This window comes from Myxine glutinosa, chromosome 7 (assembly GCF_964187855.1).
Source record: "Myxine glutinosa chromosome 7, kmMyxGlut1.1, whole genome shotgun sequence".
Taxonomy (NCBI): domain Eukaryota; kingdom Metazoa; phylum Chordata; class Myxini; order Myxiniformes; family Myxinidae; genus Myxine; species Myxine glutinosa.
In genome coordinates this window covers 178393571-178414404 of record NC_136267.1, presented here as the reverse complement: position 1 = coordinate 178414404, position 20834 = coordinate 178393571, and the positions used below count along the sequence as shown (strand labels likewise).

The 20834-nt window shown below is 42.5% G+C and overlaps 1 protein-coding gene across 1 annotated transcript in view; it reads right to left on the bottom strand.

Moving 5' to 3' along the window:
• Nucleotides 1-20834, bottom strand: part of CTNNAL1 (catenin alpha like 1) — a 673107-nt gene that overhangs the window by 112907 nt on the left and 539366 nt on the right. The window contains exons 11-12 of the mRNA XM_068123645.2: nt 19579-19729; nt 15503-15540 (exon numbers count right to left, since the gene is read on the bottom strand). Of these exons, the coding sequence (XP_067979746.2) occupies nt 15503-15540; nt 19579-19729 (189 nt within the window). The remainder of the gene's footprint in view (nt 1-15502; nt 15541-19578; nt 19730-20834) is intronic.

The following is a 20834-nucleotide window of genomic DNA, read 5'->3' as shown; positions in this document are numbered from 1 at the left end:
AAACATGGAATATGTCTTCCAAACCAGGCAAATCGATTAATTGAACACTCTCACTCCCAAACACTCCCTTCCTCTTTCCCTTTTTTTCTCTCTCCCTCTCCAAAAGGACCATCTGACAAACCATCCTTTCTACTTTCTTAACAATCCTGAACTCCATACAGCAAAATGAAACTAAAACCACAGGGGCTACATGAAATTTTACATCTTTTTTCTCTCCTTGTTCTATCTGTTTGTCTGTTTATATATATATATATATATATATATATATATATATATATATATATATATATATATATCGCCTACAGGTCGCAATTCTAGTCCAATCTGCACAAAACTTACCACTTGGTAGAGTTAGTCTCAAGATAGAAGCCTCTCGTTTTTGAGGTCAATAAGGCAAAGGTCAAGGTCACAGAAATCGTCAATTTTCATCCGATTCACTATATATATATATATATATATATATATATATATATATATATATATATATATATATATATATATATATACTGAAACGCAAAAGAAACTTACCACCTTTGAAACCTTTAAATATCAACAATAACACTGCGTGTATTAAATGTGTGAACTTATTTGTGGACAATAGTGTCCTTACTGTCAGACAAAACGGTCACGGATGGTCACTTGAACCTTCAATGGTCACTTCATAGCACAGCTGTTGAACAGCCGTTTTGACTGTCAGTGATTAGCCAAGGGGTACGGGATGATTTTAATGAGCTGCACGTGATGTCTTGATATTGGCTTTAAAAAGGCCAGTGCAAAATGGGCATTTCAATCAACATGCCACGATTGTCAAGGGATCAACGGCAGCGGGCCCTGGGCATGCTGCAAGGCGGACTGAGCTACCGTGAGGTGGCACGTCGCCTTGGCTGTTCACACCAGACGATATCGGCCCTGGTAGACAGAGACACCCTCCACAACTCTGCAGATGACAGACCTCGATCAGGGAGGCCAAGAGTCACCACTGCAAGGCAGGACAGGCAGATGATCCGAAGTCACCTGCGGGATCGATTCCGTCCAGCATCCCGCACTGCGGCAGAAACTCCAGGGAAACCTTCAAACAAGTGGTAAGTTTCTTTGCGGTTTCTTTGCACGATTGCGCTTTGAATGAGGACGTATGCTATTGAGCTTGCATTGGGAGCGCTATTGAACTGGTATTGGGAGCGCATATAGCGCCGGTTCATCTATTACGTACGCAACCGTGGTCGCAAGTAACCGCCCAGCCAGCCTTACCTTTCGCCCCGCATTTAACCCCGTAATTGTCCGATCCGCATCAACGACCCGCGGGGAGCTTCTGCCACCCTAACCATCTTCTCCGCGGTGTGAGTCGGTGACCGGAGCGAACTGCCTGGACGCCATCATCCCTGGACTATCACCCTGACCATCTGCAATCCCCGTGTGAGTGTCTGAGTGTGAAAAGGGCCCGTGTCCTGGGATAAGTTAAGACTGTATAAGCTGCACTTTGTGTTCTTCTCCTTCCTGCACAAATTGTGAATAAATCTGTTATTCCTTGTTTCTTTCCTGATTCGACCGTATCAGTGATTTCCTCCATTGGGTAAGTGTGGCACGATAAGTACCGCTCGGATCGGGTTTAGTCCTTGTTAACGGCCCGGGTCACGGTTCGCTATCGCTCGGCATTTCCACTTAAAACCGTGATTCGGGCGGGGTTTATTTCCTTGCTTCCTGGGCGGCGTTGGTACTTAGGTAATAGGAATTCGGCCTACCACCCTATTTAACGCCGTCCGGAAGGAACGTCATAGCCCCGGATCCCGTCGGCTAGTAAAAGACAAGGGGACTAATCCCCCCTTGGTAAGGGGAAAGGCCGACGAGGAAATCCGCAACAATACTATTTGTTGAATTATGTTTTTACTATACCAAGTTTTGATGAGTATATGACATACACGGATAGTGCAACATTACCCAGTGCATCAGTTTTTCGTTCACATCTTTCTTATTTATCTTGTGCAAATACTTCTTCTTTCTTCCACAGATTGTTTTGTGACATCAAATGTGACATGTGACAATGTGAGCACATCTATATATGTAAGTACAATTAGAATGTGAGCACATCTATATATGTAAGTACAATTAGAATGTGAGCATGTCTATATATGTAAGTACAATTAGAATGTGAGCACGTCTATATATGTAAGTACAATGACCATGTGAGCACATCTATATATGTAAGTACAATGACCATGTGAGCACATCTATATATGTAAGTACAATTACCATGTGAGCACATCTATATATGTAAGTACCATAAGAATGCGAGTATGTCTATATATGTGTGCTTATTAAGAACGTAAGTGCATCTATAAAGTATGTACTATTAAAATGTGAATTCGTCGAGAAAGTAGGAAATGCGAGTATGTCTATAAAATACATACGACTGGAACGTGAATCTGTACAACAATAAAACTTGTTTGTCCATTGTATGAACATAACCTTAAGTTGGCAATGCCTTATTTACACAACACAAACACACCACCACCATGCAAAACAACCAGCACCACACAATAGCTAAGAGATTCACAAGATACACCACACACACATCTATTCAGTTTTATTGCAATACACAATATATATTTTTCATCATTAGTATGCAAGCACGTCTATAAAGTACAAAAACACCTGCACACAAACACCATGCAAAATGTGGTGTTTGTGGGGTAGGTGCTGTGTATTCGCCATTTCTAAATGCTCTTTCCAGTATATATTGGTTTCCTTTATTCCAAATGTACAGCAACTCACTTCTTGTACTGTCATGTGGAAAGAAACTGACAGAACCATTCATAGAGGCCTCTCCGCAAACATTATACTCATGGAGTCATGGTACATTTCTCGGACATGTTCCAATCAGGTACTTTCCACGACAAACTACAAGCACGTAGTGTGAACGGTTGAGCTCCTCTACATATGCTCTTACTCACTTCTCTACATATGCAAAAAAAAAAAAAAACTCACCCACAACGATATATTATGATTTGCACAAGCTGGAATAACAAGGGCAATATGTGATGATGGTCACGTGATCATATTTAACATAAACGCTGACATGACAGACTTCAAAGGTCTCCATGACCTCGGTTTCACGTTTTGAAAGGAGCAAGTCACCTTGGTAAGTGCACCTGTCATGTTTAACCAACTTGTGAGCTTTTGATGTGAAGCACAAATTGAAAATAGGAGCAATGGACCTTATCATTGACTCCATAACTTGCTAGCACCAGCACAGGTTGATAGGAACCTGCGGATGGCAAGGCCACCATGACATGTCCTGTGTGAGCACGGCACACTAACGGTGCAAAACGTGTTCTATACCTTCAAGTCGCAAATAAAATAGGAATATATTCATAGCCATACCACGGGAATATTGCCATCAACATGTTACATCAACATAACTTACCATGACTGACAAAACTACAGTACCGTACCCTCAATTCTGAGGTAACTATTAATTTTACTGCAGAATCATGAGAATGTCATGTGCTGAAACAAGAGATTAACCAATCCAAACTTAAAGACGTAACATGAACATTGTGATGAAGATAAGATTCGAATAAGTATTCTCGATTGGAACTTCTTCTTCTTCTTCCTCACTTCCCTTAATATGGGTTGAGGCATAATTGTACCAGGCTATTACTGCCCCAGCTTTTGTACAATATTCCTCCGCTTCCAACTTTCTCACTCTTCCGCTACGCTACCCCATCCAGGTGGCCAGCACACCTCAGCCAGCTCTTTACCAATCCACCTGTCAAGCTCATTCTCACATCCTCAGTTCATCCATCCTTCTTATATCCACATCGTATAAATAACCAAGAGTTAAAAAAACAAAACGGTCACTACAGTTACCAACAACTAATAAATGTGCTTTATACTTTTTGAAATGTTTGTATTACACAGTAACAGGAATGATCTGTTCATGTTCATGGTGAGGTATCTAAATAATTATTAAATAATTAAATTCTTAATGAATAATTAAATTGAATGAATGAATGAATAAATGAATAAATAAATTCATTCATAAATTCATTTAAATATATTAAGCTAGACAATCCTTATTTTGTCCTGGCTCCTTCAAAAGTAGTTCTCCGCTGAGGTTTTGAACTTTTTGATGTCGGAAGCGAATAAGGTGTGCCATTTATAAAAAAAAGTTTGTCTCATTTGGACAAGCAATGAGCAAATTGTATGTATTAAAAATGGTACCCGCCCTATGGGCGGGGCTTCAATTGGGAGGCCCAAATGAAAAGGCAAAATATCAGAAATTGAAGGCTTTTATTTTAAACGATTTATATAAACATCGGTTAAATGATATCACACGTAAATCATCAAAATCTAAACAGTATTTGTAGAATTTCAATAAAAGCCACATCACTGTTCATATCGGTAAATATTATTCCATCGTGTTTGGAAAAACTGGAAAATTGAAAAAAATGGAAATTGGAAAAATTGGGGGGGAAAATGGAAAAACAATATAGCCTATTTTACTCCAGGGGGTCCCAGGATAACCCACCCAAAATTTTGTTGCGATCCGTTCAGCCGTTTTTGCGGTATCTGGGAAAAGACGGACAGACAGACAGACGGACAGACATTTGGTGAATTATAGTAAGATGCATCTTAGTTTATTGTAGCTTTTCGAATTTTTTGATTTTTTTTTCCGAATTTTCTGAAAATTTTAGGAGTTCAGAATCGGTCACGGCTGAATATCATACACACAGGTTTTCCCTAACCGTGGTATTTTACTCCAACGAAGGGTTATCACCCGAAACATCAGTTTTTCATCGCTTCCCAAGGCAGTTATCACTCCTCGATCAATGCCATGTTGATTCCATCCATCGGTCTACCTGTCTGCCAACACAGATCAACACAACCTATAACTAGAACGACACTCGGTAGAGAACATACCTCCGCCAGGGGAACAGGTAACGTTTTGTATCCCACTGATAGGCCAGATCTGGATTTGTACCTGAACCAAAATCTAATCGGCTTGTTCTTGTCACCTACCCAACTCATCCACCTAGTTTTGTCAAAATCCGTCCACAACTTTTTGAGATATCCTGCTATAAATCGTTTTCGCCCCAAAATCTCAATGGTGAATAATCACTTTTGAAATTCTAGTATCTGAATCCCGATCTTTAACTTCACCAAAATCAAATAATCTCTTCCTTGTCACATATCCAACATGTACACCAAGTTCCATCTGAATCTGCCCATAACTTGATAAGATATCCTGGTCACAACCAAACAAATGAAAAATCACTCATGGAGCGACTTTGATTCGACACTTGGCAAAACAGAACAAAGTAGAATGGTACTCAGTAGAGCCATCCTTTTGACCTCAAAAAATATATATTAGTGGTTGAATTCAGTAACCTGATATGCAAATAGTCTTCAAATTTTAAGTTAATCGGATGAAAATTGACAATTTTAGAAATTTGGCCTGTTGACATTTTGGAGGATGTTGACCTCAAAAATAGTTGGTGGTTAGTTTCAGTAAGCTGATATGCACATCATATTCAGTTTTGAAGTAAATCGGATGGAAATTAAGGATTTTAGTAATTTGAAAAGTTGTTGAACTTTGGCCATGTTGACCTTTTGGCCTATGTTGAGCTCAAAAATAGTTGGTGGTTAAATTCAGTTCGCTGATATGCAAATCCTATTCAAATATCAACTCAATCAGATAAAAATTGAGGATTGCTGACCCAGTTCCTGACCCTGTTGACCTTTTGGCCAATGTCGATCTCAAAAATAGTTGGTGGTTGAATTCAGTTAGCTGCTATGAAAATCCTAATCAAATTTCAAGTCAATCGGCTGAAATTGAGGATTTTAGAAATTTGAGAAGTGTGGTTGACCTTTGGCCTATTTTGACCTTGTGACCTATGTTGACCTAAAAAAAATTGTTGGTGGTTGAATTCAGTTAGCTGAAATGAAAATCCTATTCAAATTTCAAGTCAATCGGATGAAATTGAGGATTTTAGAAATTTGAAATAAGTGGTTGCTGACCTTTGGCCTATGTTGACCTTAAAAATAAATAGGATTCTGTCGGACCATCAACCCTACCATTTGGTGAAGTTCTGTGAAGATCGGTTTAAATCTGCTTTTGGCTTCCAAGGGAAGATCCACAAAAAGTGTCAAAGTTGACATCTCTAATTGCATTATACTGGCAGTCACATCGCAATGATGTTACAGACTCAACAATTGTAAAGGATCCACGACTCCCTGAGTCATACCAAACATTTTTAAATGTTACATGGTATACCCCATTGCCATGGGGTGACATCACCTTGGGAGGAAGTTTTCACACAAAGACGCCCAGATCATGAGGGAGACAAAAGAACCACCACCAGATGGCACCGTCGGTACTCAATGTGTATCTGGAAATAACTTGTGATGGAAAATGGTCAGTATGTGTGTATGTGTGTGTGTGTGTGTGTGTGTGTGTGTGTGTGTGTGTGTGTGTGTATGTTGTTACGGCCTGAAGCACACCAAGCCAAGCCTTCAATCACACTGTCTTTATTTATGGATTATCACATGAAAATCTCGTCCCACACATAAAACCAAGAAGGGAGAAAAGAGGGAAAAACCCGAATAGGCCGGTCCAAGAGTAGGCCGGTCCAAGAGTAGGCCGGTCCAAGAGTAGGCCGGTCCAAGAGTAGGCCGGTCCAAGAGTAGGCCGGTCCAAGAGTAGGCAGGTCCAAGAGTAGGCCAGTCCACGAGTAGGCTTCAAGGCAGGCCCAACAGTAGGCCCCAGGACAGGCCCAACAGTAGGCCCAGCACGAGAGGGTAGGAGTAGGCATGTCCACGAGTAGGCCCCAAGGCAGGCCCAACAGTAGGCCCCAGGGCAGGCCCAACAGTAGGCCCCAAGGTAGGCCCAGCACGAGCGGTGAGAGGGTAGGAGTAGGCAAGTCCAAGAGTAGGCTCCAGGGCAGACCCAACAGTAGGCCCCAAGGCAGGCCCAGCACGAGAGAGTAGGAGTAGGCAAGTCCACGAGTAGGCCCCAAAGCAGGCCCCAGTGGTAGGCAGCTAGAGTTCGATCAACGTCACCCTTCAGGTGGAGAGATTGCAGCTGGACACTCTACAACCCCCGAAAAAGCACTCTGCCATAAGCCCTCCTCCAAAATGGCCACTCACTCCTCTGAATCACATTCCGAGCCACTCTCCCACCTCACAGCCAATCATAGGCTTTATACACATGGACCAAACCACTTAGTCTAACTCACAGGGGGGTGTGGGGGAGAGAAGAAGAAAAAGGTCACAAACCGTAACAGTGTGTGTGTGTGTGTGTGTGTGTGTGTGTGTGTGTGTGTGTGTGTGTGTGTGTGTGTGTGTGTGTGTGTGTGTGTGTGCATGCGTGTATGTGTGTGTGTTTATGTGTGCTCAGTGTATGTGTGCATGTATGTGTGTGTATGTTTATGTGTGCGTATGTGTCTATGTGTGTGTGTGGTGTGGATGTGTATGTGTGTGTGTGTGTGTGTGTGTGTGTGTGTGTGTGTGTGTGTGTGTGTGTTTATGTGTGCATCTGTGTATGTGTCTATGTGTGTCTATGTGTGTGTATGTATGTGGTGTGTATGTGTGTATGTGTGTGTGCGTGTGTGTGTGTATGTGAGTGAGTTACTGAGTGAGTGAGTGAGTGAGCGAGCGAGAGAGTGAGTGAGTGAGTGAGTGTGTGTGTGTGTGTGTGTGTGTGTGTGTGTGTGTTTGTTTGTGTATGTGTATATGTGTGTGTATATATATGTGTGTTTGTATGTGTATATTTGTGTATATATGTGTGTATATGTGTATGTGTGTGTATGTGTTTATGTGTGTTTATGTGTGTTGAAATCTTGTTTTGTTTTCTCTCTAAGTTATAAAACAAAGAGATGTCCCTTCATGTAGAATTTGGTTATAATCTTCCACATCAAGGTTCCGTTTTTCCAATACTTAAAATATCGTTGAATTATTGAAAAACAGAGGCTTCTCACAGAGGTGTCGTGATACCTGGTCGAGGAGTGGCAGAAATAACCAAACTTTACAAGAAAAACAAGACCGAAAGTCTAACAGCGGCATAGTCTGTCTGTCTGACCACGATACATTCGATACATTCGGTCGTTACTTATCCAATCTAAACCAAAGCTGACATGCGGACTAAGGGTCACATGATGGAGGTTGCAGCGACCTCATTCCTCCCCCTACTTCCCCTATTCAAGGGGGTTTCCCACCTTGAGGCAAAATCCATGCTAAGGTGTATATTCATGTTAAGACACCTTAATCATGGCATTTTTCCAAGGCCGCTTGTAATAACAAAAGTCATAACAATACTAAATATAACAGCATAATACCAATGTTATTATAAAACAACATTCATACTAATACTATCCCCCTCCCAAAGGGTTTTTTTCTCCTTGGACAAACGCCTGATAACATGTATAAATAGCTTATCATGGCATTTGGTAGGGCATCCCTACTGGAAGTAAAAATGTTATAAACCACAAGCACATTGGATTATCTTTTGAAATAGTCGCTATAGCTGTTTAACACTAACTGTAAGGGAGGAAACCCGTCGTTCTTGAGACATTATATACCTGCGTCAACCACAAACTGACGGACCCAAGCTGAGATCTGCTGTAATCTTTATACTCCAGAGAGGATAATAGCATGACCCTTCCGACTGCTCCCATAGGGAGTGGGTGTACCAGTCAGATAAAAACACCAATTTGATTTTGCATCTGTGGCATTCACTTTCTACATTTTCCACATTTTAAGAGTAAATTGTGTATTCCAAAAACTCTTCCTTCTTTTTATCAATGACCTTCTTTCTTCTACAAAGAACCAAATGAACTCGTATGCTGATGACTCGACATTACATTCCTCCATGTTTTTCCCATTTGCTCCATCTTCCCTCACTCGATCTACCGACATCTTGTTTGATCACAGCCAACTCTTTAAATTCGGATTTGGCCAAGATTTCCCAGTGAGGCAAATGTAACGAGGTTAAGTTCAACGCTTCTAAAACTCAATTTCTTCCCATCTCTCTCTAAAACTCCTCTCAACTCTCCAATCTCCTTTGAAAGCTCCACAATTACACCATGTGACACAATAAACCTACTAGGTATTACCATAACAACAATTTTGTCCTGGAATCCACACATTACACAAAGAGCTAAGTCTGCCTTGAAGAAACTAGGAATCCTATCCAGATGTTGAAGATTCTTCTCCTCTCATCGGTTGTTTCAACTATATAAAGGATTGATTCGTCCTTGTATAGAGTACTGCTCTCACATCTGGGGAGGTTCCAGCTTCACATATTTACTCGACAGAATTAAATCCAAAGTAATCCGACTTATCAACTCTCCCAATCTGACCTCAAAACTCGACCTGCTCGAATTATGCCACAAAGTTGGCTCTTTCTCTTCTACAGATATTACTTCAGTTTATGTTCCCAAGAACTTGCTGCTTGTGCACCTCCGCCATTAGCGACACCACAGAATACTCGACAAGACACGATCATGATTATTGTGTGGCCATTGGCACCTCAAGGGTGGGTCATTATCATGCTCGTTTCTTCCCCTCCACTGCCAAATTGTGGAACTCTTTACCTTCCCATGTATTTACAAACATTTACGAGCTCCCACTTTTCAAAAAGCAGATTTTTTTAATTCCTCAAAAACTCTAAGACTATTGTCTCTTTCTTCTCTTTTCTATCAATGCAGCTCTTTTATTTAAGGCCTGGCCTCGATGAGGACTATACAGTCTGTGACTGGAGCCTTCAACCTAAAAAAAAAACACCCGTTTCTTTGACAACATATGGTCGATGGCCGGTGGCGACCAAAGTCATGAATGCTGTTCCGTTGGAAAGCAACTTGTCCATTCCAATTATTGAGATAATTACACGGAAAATTACAAGTATTAATGATATTGTCTGCTTTATATCACAAGCTGATGTCTAATTTGATAGACTGGTACCACACACACACACACACATACACACACACACACACACACACACACACACACACACACACACACACACACACACATCTGTTTTTTCATTTCTGTTCCTTACAATTCTATCCCTCTCTTTCACTCACACACACACACACACACACACACACACACACACACACACACACACTTAATTAATTAATTGTACAGTATGGGTTGTTCCTAAACTTAAATAATTTAAAGGATTGTTGTAAATGATGTTAATTTTACAACATCCCATATTTAACTTTATTTAAATTGTTAACACACATTAACACACACACATACACACACACACACACACACACACACACACACACACACACACACACACACACACACACACACACACACACGGGCGCCGTAAGGGGGGGGGGGAAGTTAGGATGATTCCAAGGGCCCTGCACTGACAGGGGCCCTAAAAATTATGAGAACATTAGGTAAAAATGTGCGCACGTGCTTCATAGGGGCCCATTGTGATATCTTTTCATGGGGCCCAAAATCCCTGGCGGCACCCCTGTGACACACATATACACACACACACACACACACACACACACACACACACACACAAGGGGGAGTGGGCCACACACACACGGGGGGGAGTGGGACACACACACACACACACACACACACACACACACACACACACACAAAGTTAATTTTGATAAAAAATTCACATTGTGAGTCGAAGCAATAAGGGAACGCATAATAATAAAACAAAATCAAAAGTTAATATATTGAAATCAATATTTAAAATAAATGTGAATCACTTTTTGCAATTGAATAATCAATTGAACAATCATCAATCATGAGATTGCCCACGTATTCTATGTAAAAAAAGGACATTGGGAGGTATCGGTGCACTCTTGCTTGAAGTACAGTATATAGACCTAACGAGACACTGGACAAATCCAACACAGTATTATGGATTTGAACCTGGGGTCAAGGTATTATAGACCAAGTGCTGAGATGAGAATATCAAATTGGCCAAACCCCCAAAAAGGCTTGTAGGAGATGGGGAGCAGGATTGAGGAAAGCAAAAGAGGGTAATGATGTTCTGATATTATCCTTATGCGTGTATGCTATTGTATTGTTCACCTGGTCGAATCCTACCTGACCCAAAGAGAGTCTGGCTGGAGTTCATACTCTGCAAGATGGCCTCCACGCAGAGGCTTTAATTTAAATTACAAATCACCAAATGTCGGCTCTGGTAAAGGTTATGGTCCTCAATTTGGTTGCAAATGCCGAGATCGTAACTCGCCTGTGCCAGCTGGTAATTTTGCTTGCACACAGAGAGGCGATCGATCCCAGAAACCACAGGGATAATGAATAATGAATTTTAATAAAAATGTGTATAAGAAGCATGGCCAGGAAGCACACAAAACAACATCACTTACAGAAACTAGAACGGCACTCGGTAGAGCACATGCAATACCTCCGCAATATGTATCCCATGTATAGGTCGGATCTGGATTGGGCCTGAACCAAAATCGAATCGGCTTGTTCTTGTCACCTACCCAAATCATCCACCAACTTTTGTCATAATCTAATCATAATCATAATCTATTTTTTGAAAAAGTTTTTTTTTTCCAACTTCAATCTTCAACTTCATTTGTTTCTAAAAATGTAATATCACGTATATTTCAAATAAATTTGTGCAAAAGAAATGTTAGTATTATGATTGGTGTAAATCATGACAACACAGCAGCTCAGGTACAGCCATTATCCTCAGTTAAAACAAGCCCGTTATTCTGTGGCGGTGTGTGAAATGTTGGACAAACCACATTGTTGGACAAACTCCTGGTCTGGGATCTCACTGTCAGCCATGATCTTTCATGGACAACCCACATTTTAGAAGTTGGCCTCCAAAGCCAGTCATGGTCTGGGCATCTTGCATCATACAAGTCTTTCCCTGGCACATGTGAACACCTATCTACCTACAAGGTCTTCATGCGCCGCATGATGGAGCACTGCTCACCCCTCTGGGTGGGATTCCTTGCCTTACATATTGCTCGGCTTGACGCCACGGAAATCATGGCCTTTAAGATTATTGGAATCTACTGTGATGAAGCTGAGTCTATGGGCTTATCACTTTCCCATCGCAGACATGTCAGTGGTCTAATTGTCTTGTACCACCTCCTTTCTGGTCTTGTACCTTCTGCTCTTTCCGCACACTGTCCCCCCTCGCCCCGCAGCCCCATTCCCACGTTTCATGCCTTGCGTATGTGGTTAACCAGCAACCCCCTTGTGGTGAAACTCCCAAAATCCAGAATCATTGCTCTCCTCCACTCAATTTTTCCTCTATATTTTCCTGTGGAACCAAATTCCACAATCTCTTCAATCTCAGTTTTCCCTCCAGGTCTTCATGACAGGTCTTCACCACCATCTCAGATCATCCCCAATCCAAAACCACGATCTTATCTACCCCCATTAACCGTCCCAAATCCAACCTTCTTCCAAGTTTCTAGTGTTTCCTTCCTTCCTGAGAGTTTGCTTCTGCATCCATGCATCTTGTCCACTTTGTGCCATCCTTCCTTACCCTTCATTCTCCACATCCCTTATTTCTCCAAGTCTTCCTCTATTTTGTCCCTCAAACCTGCTGTTGGTGGGTATCCCCCTCTGTTTCTCCTGTTTCTTTTGTTCTGTTACATCCTCTTCCATCTTGTGTTCTCGCCCCTCCACGAGCATCGGGCTTCAGCATTGTGTCCAAAAAAAAGTTTTTTTGGGGGGGTTTTTTTTTTTTTTTCGATACAAGATCGAGGCTCGTGAAAGAGCTAACATTAATCACACAAAAAGGCAAACCGACACATAAAACACAAAAATAATGGGAGCGGTAGACAAGATGGGGAGAGAGGGGGAAGGACACAAACAACATTTGAGAGCAGGGACATGGAGAGAACTGTGGGAGGGGGAGGGCTTGAGGGGAGGTGGGAGAGGTATAAAACATATGAACACTGCAAGGACTTCCAGGAAAGAAGTTGGAATTTCAAAAAAGTGTATCTGGGCTGAATTAGCGGGGTTAGAAAAGATCAAGGTTTTGGATGGGGGAAGATAAGAGATGGTGGTGAACAACTGTTTTAAAGACCTGGAGGGAGGAGTGGGATTGAAGTAAGTGGGGGAGTTTGTTCCAGAGGTGGGAGAAAAGGGGAATGAAAGAGTGAAGGTGAGCAGAGAGCCTAGATTTTGGCAGTTTAACCATAAGAGGGTTGCAGGCAGATCTTGTGCGACCTGAAGGAATATTAGGGGGACAGAGCACAGAGAGAGCTGGGGGAGCAAGGCCGGAGAGGAGTCGGTAGAAGACAGAAAGACCACCAACCTGCCTGCGGTGAGTGAGTGAAAGGCCCTCGGAGGTAGCTTCATCGCAGGAGATTCCAATGATTCTGAAAGCTTTGGTTTCAACAGCGTGAAGCCGAGCTAGGTGTGAGGCAGGAGCACCGGCCCAGAGGGGGGAACAGTATTCCATTGAGCTGCGGATGAAAGCCTTGTATGTGGTGAGGAGCTCAGGTGTGCCAAGGAAGGACTTCGCATGACGGAGGATGCCCAGTTGGCGACTGGCTTTGGAGGCCAGCTTGGAAATGTGGTTTTCCCAAGAAAGATCATGGCAGATAGTGAGACCCAAAAGCTTGAGCGACAGAACTTCTTGGAGAGAATTGTTGAGAAAGTAGATGGGAGGGTTGTCCAGTCGATCTTTTCGGAGAGACATCGTAAGAGTGTGAGATTTGTCAGGATTGAAAGACATGTTCCACTTGTTTGACTAGTCTGTGATTTTGTCCAGGTCTGCAGAGAGTGAGGAGGCTGCAGACTGCCGATCTGAGGGATGAGGAATGGAGTGGCAGATAGTGGAGTCATCAGCAAAGAGATAGAGAGGATTTTCCAGAGTCGGAGAGATCATTGATGAAGACCAGAAATAGCACAGGGCCCAGAACACTACCTTGGGGAACTCCAGCCAGAACAGGAGGGGAGATGAGAGAAATCCATTCAGGGTGACACGTTGCCTACGACCAGAGAGGAAGTCCGCAAGCCATGAGTGGAGATTTCCATGGATACCATAGGAGGAGAGTTTGGGGAACAGAGCTGGGTGCCAGACCGTACCGAAGGCACATGATATGTCAAGTGAGACAGCTCTGATTTCCTGTTTGGCATTGAGGACCTCCATCCATTGTTGAGACAGCAGAAGCAACATGTCCAGAGTAGAATGACCTGGTCTGAATCCAAATTGATGATCAGAGATCAAGCCATTGCAGAAGAGGAAGGATTTGATATCCGAAGCAATGATGGATTCCATGACTTTGCTGATAATTGGAAGCAGGCCGATTGGTCTGTCGTTGCAAGGATCTGTTTTTTCACCTTTTTTGTGTAAAGCGGTAATGTTTGCTGATTTTGAAGATGCTGGCAGATGACCTTGAGCAAAAGAGAGGGTGAAAAGAACAGAGAGAGGGTGAGATAGAGCGGCAGAGCTGGATTTTAGGACCGGTGGGCTGATGCCGTCTGGTCCAGTTGCAGAATTGGAGTCGAGGTTTGACAAAAACTTCTCCACCTTGTCAGGAGAGATGGACACAGAGTCCAGGAGCAGTTGGGTTCGACTGGGAAAGGTGGGAACAGAGAGAGATGGGTTTGGGACACAAGATTTGGAGGCAAACACAGAGTTGAGGCATTCGGCTTTGTCACGTGCGGTGTCAACTGTGTAGCCATTTGAGGTAAGGGAGGGGATGGAGGGGGGAACAAACACCAGAAACGGATTTGACCAGACGCCACCAGGATTTGGAGGAAGGAGACAGCTTTGAGAGTTCAATCTGTGGAGAGTGTGGAGAGTGTGAGTGTGGAGAGTTTCATAACATTCTTCTGTTACTGATTAATTACTCTCACCATTCATTACAAGTCTTTGTATTGAAATACATCTTTATTAATTTAATCCTATGTTTATCTCATCTCTGATTGCAATACCATATTTGGATTAACATCATAAATCTGCAGGAGTTATGTCCAATTGCTGCCAAAGCAGCTTCCTGACTCTGAGCAAATAATAAACCTGGCGATTTGCCATTGGCTTGTCAGCAGGAAAGGCAGTAGATCACGATCGGAACTCAAGATTCAGCACATGTATGGCACGCACACAGAGTGCCCCTTTCAAACGGTAGCATGGGATCTTTAGCACCAACACAGGTGAATTCCAGCAGATGGTGCCATCTTAACGTGTCATCATAAGCAAAAAATGAGAATAACAACACAGTGTCCTGGAACTCGAGTCATTTCTCATGGGAATTTTTGACACATGGAGATTTATTTGTTAAGACAGTTTCATGGAACAACAGATGTGATTTATTTAGATCATTAACATTGTGTCAATAACCGCATCGATGTTCTTTGGAAATGACCTTTTCTGGAATTTTTGGAATGGATTCAAATTATTCAAGGAAAACTGGAATTTTTAGAATGGATTTAAATTATTCAAAGAAAATTAAGGTAGAAATGCCTTAAAAATTTTTTGATGATTGAATAAGGGTAGGTGTGCATCATTACTCACCGCACTGTGAGGCAGTGACTGATACTTTCGCTTGTCACCTGCGAGGAACATCCATGACATATCATACATTTTTCATCGCTCAACACTTTCATCTAACATGTGATTTATGATGTGACAAATGTAGCAATCTTGTCGAAGTGTTCAAATAGAAATCCATACCGGTGGCAAAATCATTACTCATCAGATTGAGTATTGAGATTCATCTGTTTAATCAGATGCTGAGAACGTCATCAATAAACAAACTACAATTTGATTTATCTTAGCAATTTAAAATACGATCTTGGCCTGCTTGTTGCATCATTATTGAGGTCCGGCTGTGTTACTCAAGGCAGTGGCCCTTCACAATGGAGCAGGAATTTGTAATTTGGCCAGTTGGTGGCAACAACTCATCAACAGTTTAAGGACATCATGGGATCTTTAATGTCTGTCGGACAGCAAATGATGAGGGCAAACTCATCCGATGATTGATGCAGCACGCTACCTGCAAAGCACCGGTCCAACAGTTTGTATTAGGGTTGGAAATCAACCCCAGGTGAGACTCATGGACATCATAATTCTTAATATCACCTTCTCATATGTCCAAATGACCGGCACCCTATCCGCTAAGCCAACACCAGGTATTATTGAAGGATATAAATATTTGGAATGCGGTTCCTTCAGTGTGAGAAAGGAATGAAGTTGGGAACTCCTAGGCAAACATTCACGCTGTCTGACGTCATAATTGTACTTCCTGTAGGGCATCAATTAGCCTGGTAAAGCTTTATATGGTCAGTGGTCTTTTGACGGTTTGGCCTGGGCGAGCCTGGTCATCCAGACCATGATATGGCCGTAAGGTTGGGAAAATGGGAAGGGGTCAGTTAGGACTTTCCCAATAACCGAATCGGTCAACATGATGAACAACTTCTCACTTCTTGTTCTTCACAGAGGAAGCTTTCCACAGTGTGAGATAACGCACAGCATTGCCCAGTCCATTGTGGCACCTGGAGCGTTACAATAAAGGTGTGCGGAAGTTGTGCGGAAGGAATCCCCGAGTTTGTTGGACATGGCATCATACGTGCCGGGTACGTACAGTTCATCAAAGCTTAGTTGTCCGGACCTGATCCGTCGCATCTTTCTGTATTGTTTCATCACCGTGTTGTTAGTTGTGTTTTCATCCATGTTTCCGTGTTTTCCTCTACCTTGTTGAGGTTATCGAACTTGTATCCTTGTGATGACTGACCTATTCCGCAAGGCCTCAGATATAGCCATCGTGCCCATTCTGTCTCTTCCCTGGCACATGCCTCATTAAGCTTTATTTATACTAAGTGTTCTGCTGTCATGCTCAACTTTATTTAATTTCCACCTCTTCACTTCAAAAACTAAACAAAATAAAACAAAACACATTTCACTTCAAAAACCACAAATTCATTCTACCTGTTATATCTCACCATTCATTCTTTATCCCTTCAATCCTCAATACTTTTAATTGGAATAACATTCCTCCTTATTAAATTTAATAATTTGCTTCTTCCTATAAAAAGTTTAACATTTAAAATGCTTCATTCCCCTTATCTCTCCAACTGAAATACCCATTAGTTCTTCTTCATTTAGATTTCTCTTCTTCTTCACTTTCCTTCCCAAAGCTGTGGAAGTCACAAATGTCCATTGACCGTCCCTCCTATCTACAGCATGGCTTTCCGACTTGCCTTCAATAACCCCTAATTTCACGTCTCTTGTGATGTCTGTCTTCATGTATCTGAATTGGGGATCATGGGAAGTCCAGTCTGCAGAGGTTATCTGCACACGACCATCAACCTTCAGATCCATTAATGGCGTCCAATCCCTCCATGTCAGTAAGGTCTCCCTCATCATATCTCACATACGCACATCCTCCCAGCCCCACTCCTTCTCTCTACCCCCAATTCAGCATCCCCTCAAGCTCATGCCCCCCCCCCCCTTCTGTTTCCATCCTCACCCTGCCACAACCAGCTACCCTCTCATACTGCCCCTTCAAACCACCTCTTCACATCATCTGCCTCATCCCACCGCCTCCCATCTTCCTGCTCACCCACACCCTCGTATCTTCTCCCTTGCCCCACGCCTTCCCAGATTCCCCGTTGTCCCACCATTTTCAAAGTTACCCACCTCCACATTCCTGAAGTCTGCCAACACACCTTTTCCCATTCCTAACTGCGTGGACCTTCAACATCCAATAACTCCATTCCAACATAACATATCTCTCAATATAGGCTGCTGCTGATAAACTACACATATTCTGCTTAACATAATCATTCCCACACAGGACATCCTTGAATTGTTATTGTCTCTCCCTAGCTATTGTCTTCTCCCGATCGACAGAACCGGATGCCATCCCTGGAACAGGGTTACAATTTACATCGAGAACTTCATTTCTCACTGTCTGTGTCCACAGAACCTTTGGGTGGGACTTCCCCTTCACTCCAACCTCTTGTTTGGTCCTGACAGTTTGTGTTGTATCATCCTCCTGACAGTGACACCTCCATTTACATCTCTCTCAGTCAGCAAGGAATAACTTTTAATTGCTGGGTGCTGGTACCTCTCACCAGCTAATGCACTGCAGGAAAGGACTTCCATGACTCGCTCCATGGTCTTGACTCAATCTGTTAACTTTCTGACCCGGATTTCTGCCAATGGCAAATCCTACATTCTGAACTTTGTCATGACCAACTTTCCTGCTAATGTCGCCTGTTCTTGCTCCAATACGTTTGTCTTAGATAAACATGATGCAGAAACTGTTCCTCTTCACGACAGTCCTATCAGCTTACCATCACTCATCATCAAGGTCATGAAATTCATCACATTGCAATTGACGTCAAAACCTATATTTTCTCCAACAGCACAATCTCAGATCATGAGTTCAGATTCAGACCCACTCACTCTACCCTGGGCAATGGGCATGCTGCTTCTGCTCTCCCAATAATGGATGGCGGCCTTCTATGTCAGACATGAGATCAGGGCCATTTCTCTAGACATCTCTTGAGAATTCGATACATTATGACATACCGCCCTGCTCTCTAAATTATCTGCCTATGGCTCGACAGGATCCACACACTTCCTCTCCCTGTCAAGGATGGAGTGCCCCAAGGCAGTGATTGGGCCTAGTCCTATTCACCATCATCAACGATTTTTCTGACTCTCGAGAAAATCCTCTTTCTCTTTGCTGATGACTCCACCATCTACTGTGAGATCGCTCATCCTTCCGAAAGACAAGCAGCAGCCTCTTTCCTCTCTGATGATCTTTATAGAATCACGAGCTGGTCCAACACTTGGAATGTCTTTCAATTCTGACAAATCACACACTTTCACTTTGTCTTTCCGAAAGAAACCCCTTGCCCCTCTCCCCAGACCCACAATACATCATAAAAAAACAATGAATAATGAATGAATGAATGAAAAGATTGGAGAGAGGGGAATGAAAAAAAAAAGAAGGAAGAGAGAGAGAGGGTAGAAATTGAGGGAGGGAGGCAAATAAAAAGGAAATGAAGGACATCATTGTATTACATGTGTGTGCCTTCACAATCCTCTTGAAGTAGTTCAGTCACTCTAAGCTTTGGGCCTCACCATCAGTCATGATCTTTATTTGGCAAACCACATATGTAAGTTGGTCTCCGAAGGCTGTCCCAACTGGGTATCCTCCATCGTACAGTCTTTCATTGGCACACCTGAACATACATCTACCTGCAAGGCCTTCATCTGCAGCTTGTTATTTGCCCTCCCCCCCACCTCCAAAACGTCCCCCCACTTAATGCCCCTCCTCCCACTCGCATCCCCCCCCCCTCCCTCCCACTTCCAGAAATGCTAGCAATTTAGGCAAATCTAGCTGCCCTCGTCCAATTAACCTGCTGACAAAGAGACAAATCCCCAGATGGGATAATCGGAATACTCAAGTACCTGACATGAAGCCACAACATGCAAAACTACAATGGCCTGGATAATTATCATTTTGCTTGATTAAAATATCTCGTTCTGCTTTAAAGATTTTTTTTCATCTTTTTTTCCATCATTTTTTCCATCAAAACATTTTTTCCAGCAATCACAAAGTAAGACACACATCTGACCTTTCCGCCCATGAGACAAATCCTTGATTTCCTTGAGCAACAGATGCATGTCCACTAGTTGTGCTTCCCAGGCCTCGCAGAACACCTCCAGATTCTCACATGCGATCTTACTACTCGGATGTGAAGCCAGGGTCTGAGCCGCAGATGTGATCTGCCCAGGATTTAGAGAGCAAAGTTATCTTTTTAATAGATTACCAAGCACCAAACTATTTCTGCAAAGTTGGGAACATTATTCACTGTTATCAACAAGAAAATACAACTGTATAATGTGGGAAGACGCATTCAACTTTTAATCTCAATATTTATCATGGAACACAACAACAACAACAACAACACAACATGTATTTTAAGGCCATTTTCCCTGCTAGAGCGGAGGTTAGCCTATCATGTTGTTGTTGTTGTTGTTGTTATTGATCTTACTAATCGGGTGTGAAGCCGGAGTCTGAGCTAATCTATCTATAATTCCAGTAATCTCTGTGTGTATGTGTGTGTGTCTGTGTGTGTGTGTGTGTGTGTGTGTGTGTGTCTGTGTGTCTGTGACCGCTGTTTCTCGACAACCACGGGTCCGATATACTTGAAACTTGCCAGGTATATTGCTGGGGACCTGAGGATGTGCCTTTTCAAGGTTTCATATTAATCGGAGAAGTAGTTACCGAGCTATGGCGATTTAGCCGTTCGCCGTTCGCTTTGGCTTTGCGAATGGACCAAACCATTTCATGTAAATAGAGGGGGGGGTTCTACCGTACTCGCAAGCCGTTCGCTTTGGCTTTGCGAATGGACCAAACCATTTCATGTAAATAGAGGGGGGGGATTGTCACCGTACTCGCAAGCCGTTCGCTTTGGCTTTGCGAATGGACCAAACCATTTCATGTAAATAGAGGGGGGGGGATATAATTTTAGATATATATATAGTACGGGCATGCCCTAGTTATTGATAATTCCACATAGTCTTAGTCATTGTTTTGTGTAGTTACACGTTACCGAACATGGAACACAGCAAAGTTGATAAAAAAAAACCAGAGCCAGAGATAGAAGAAGCATCATCATTCATCAGGAATGTTTTTAGTGAAAATTAATTGTTAGAGAAATATATAAACTTGAGACCAATTCAGGATTTTGGGAGAGAAAGTAAAAAAGTGGGATTCGTAATGATCAGTGACTTTATATCATGAACTTATTGATAATTCCACATAGTCTTAGTCATTGTTTTGTGTAGTTACACGTTACCGAACAAGCCTTTCCAAGTACAAAATAAC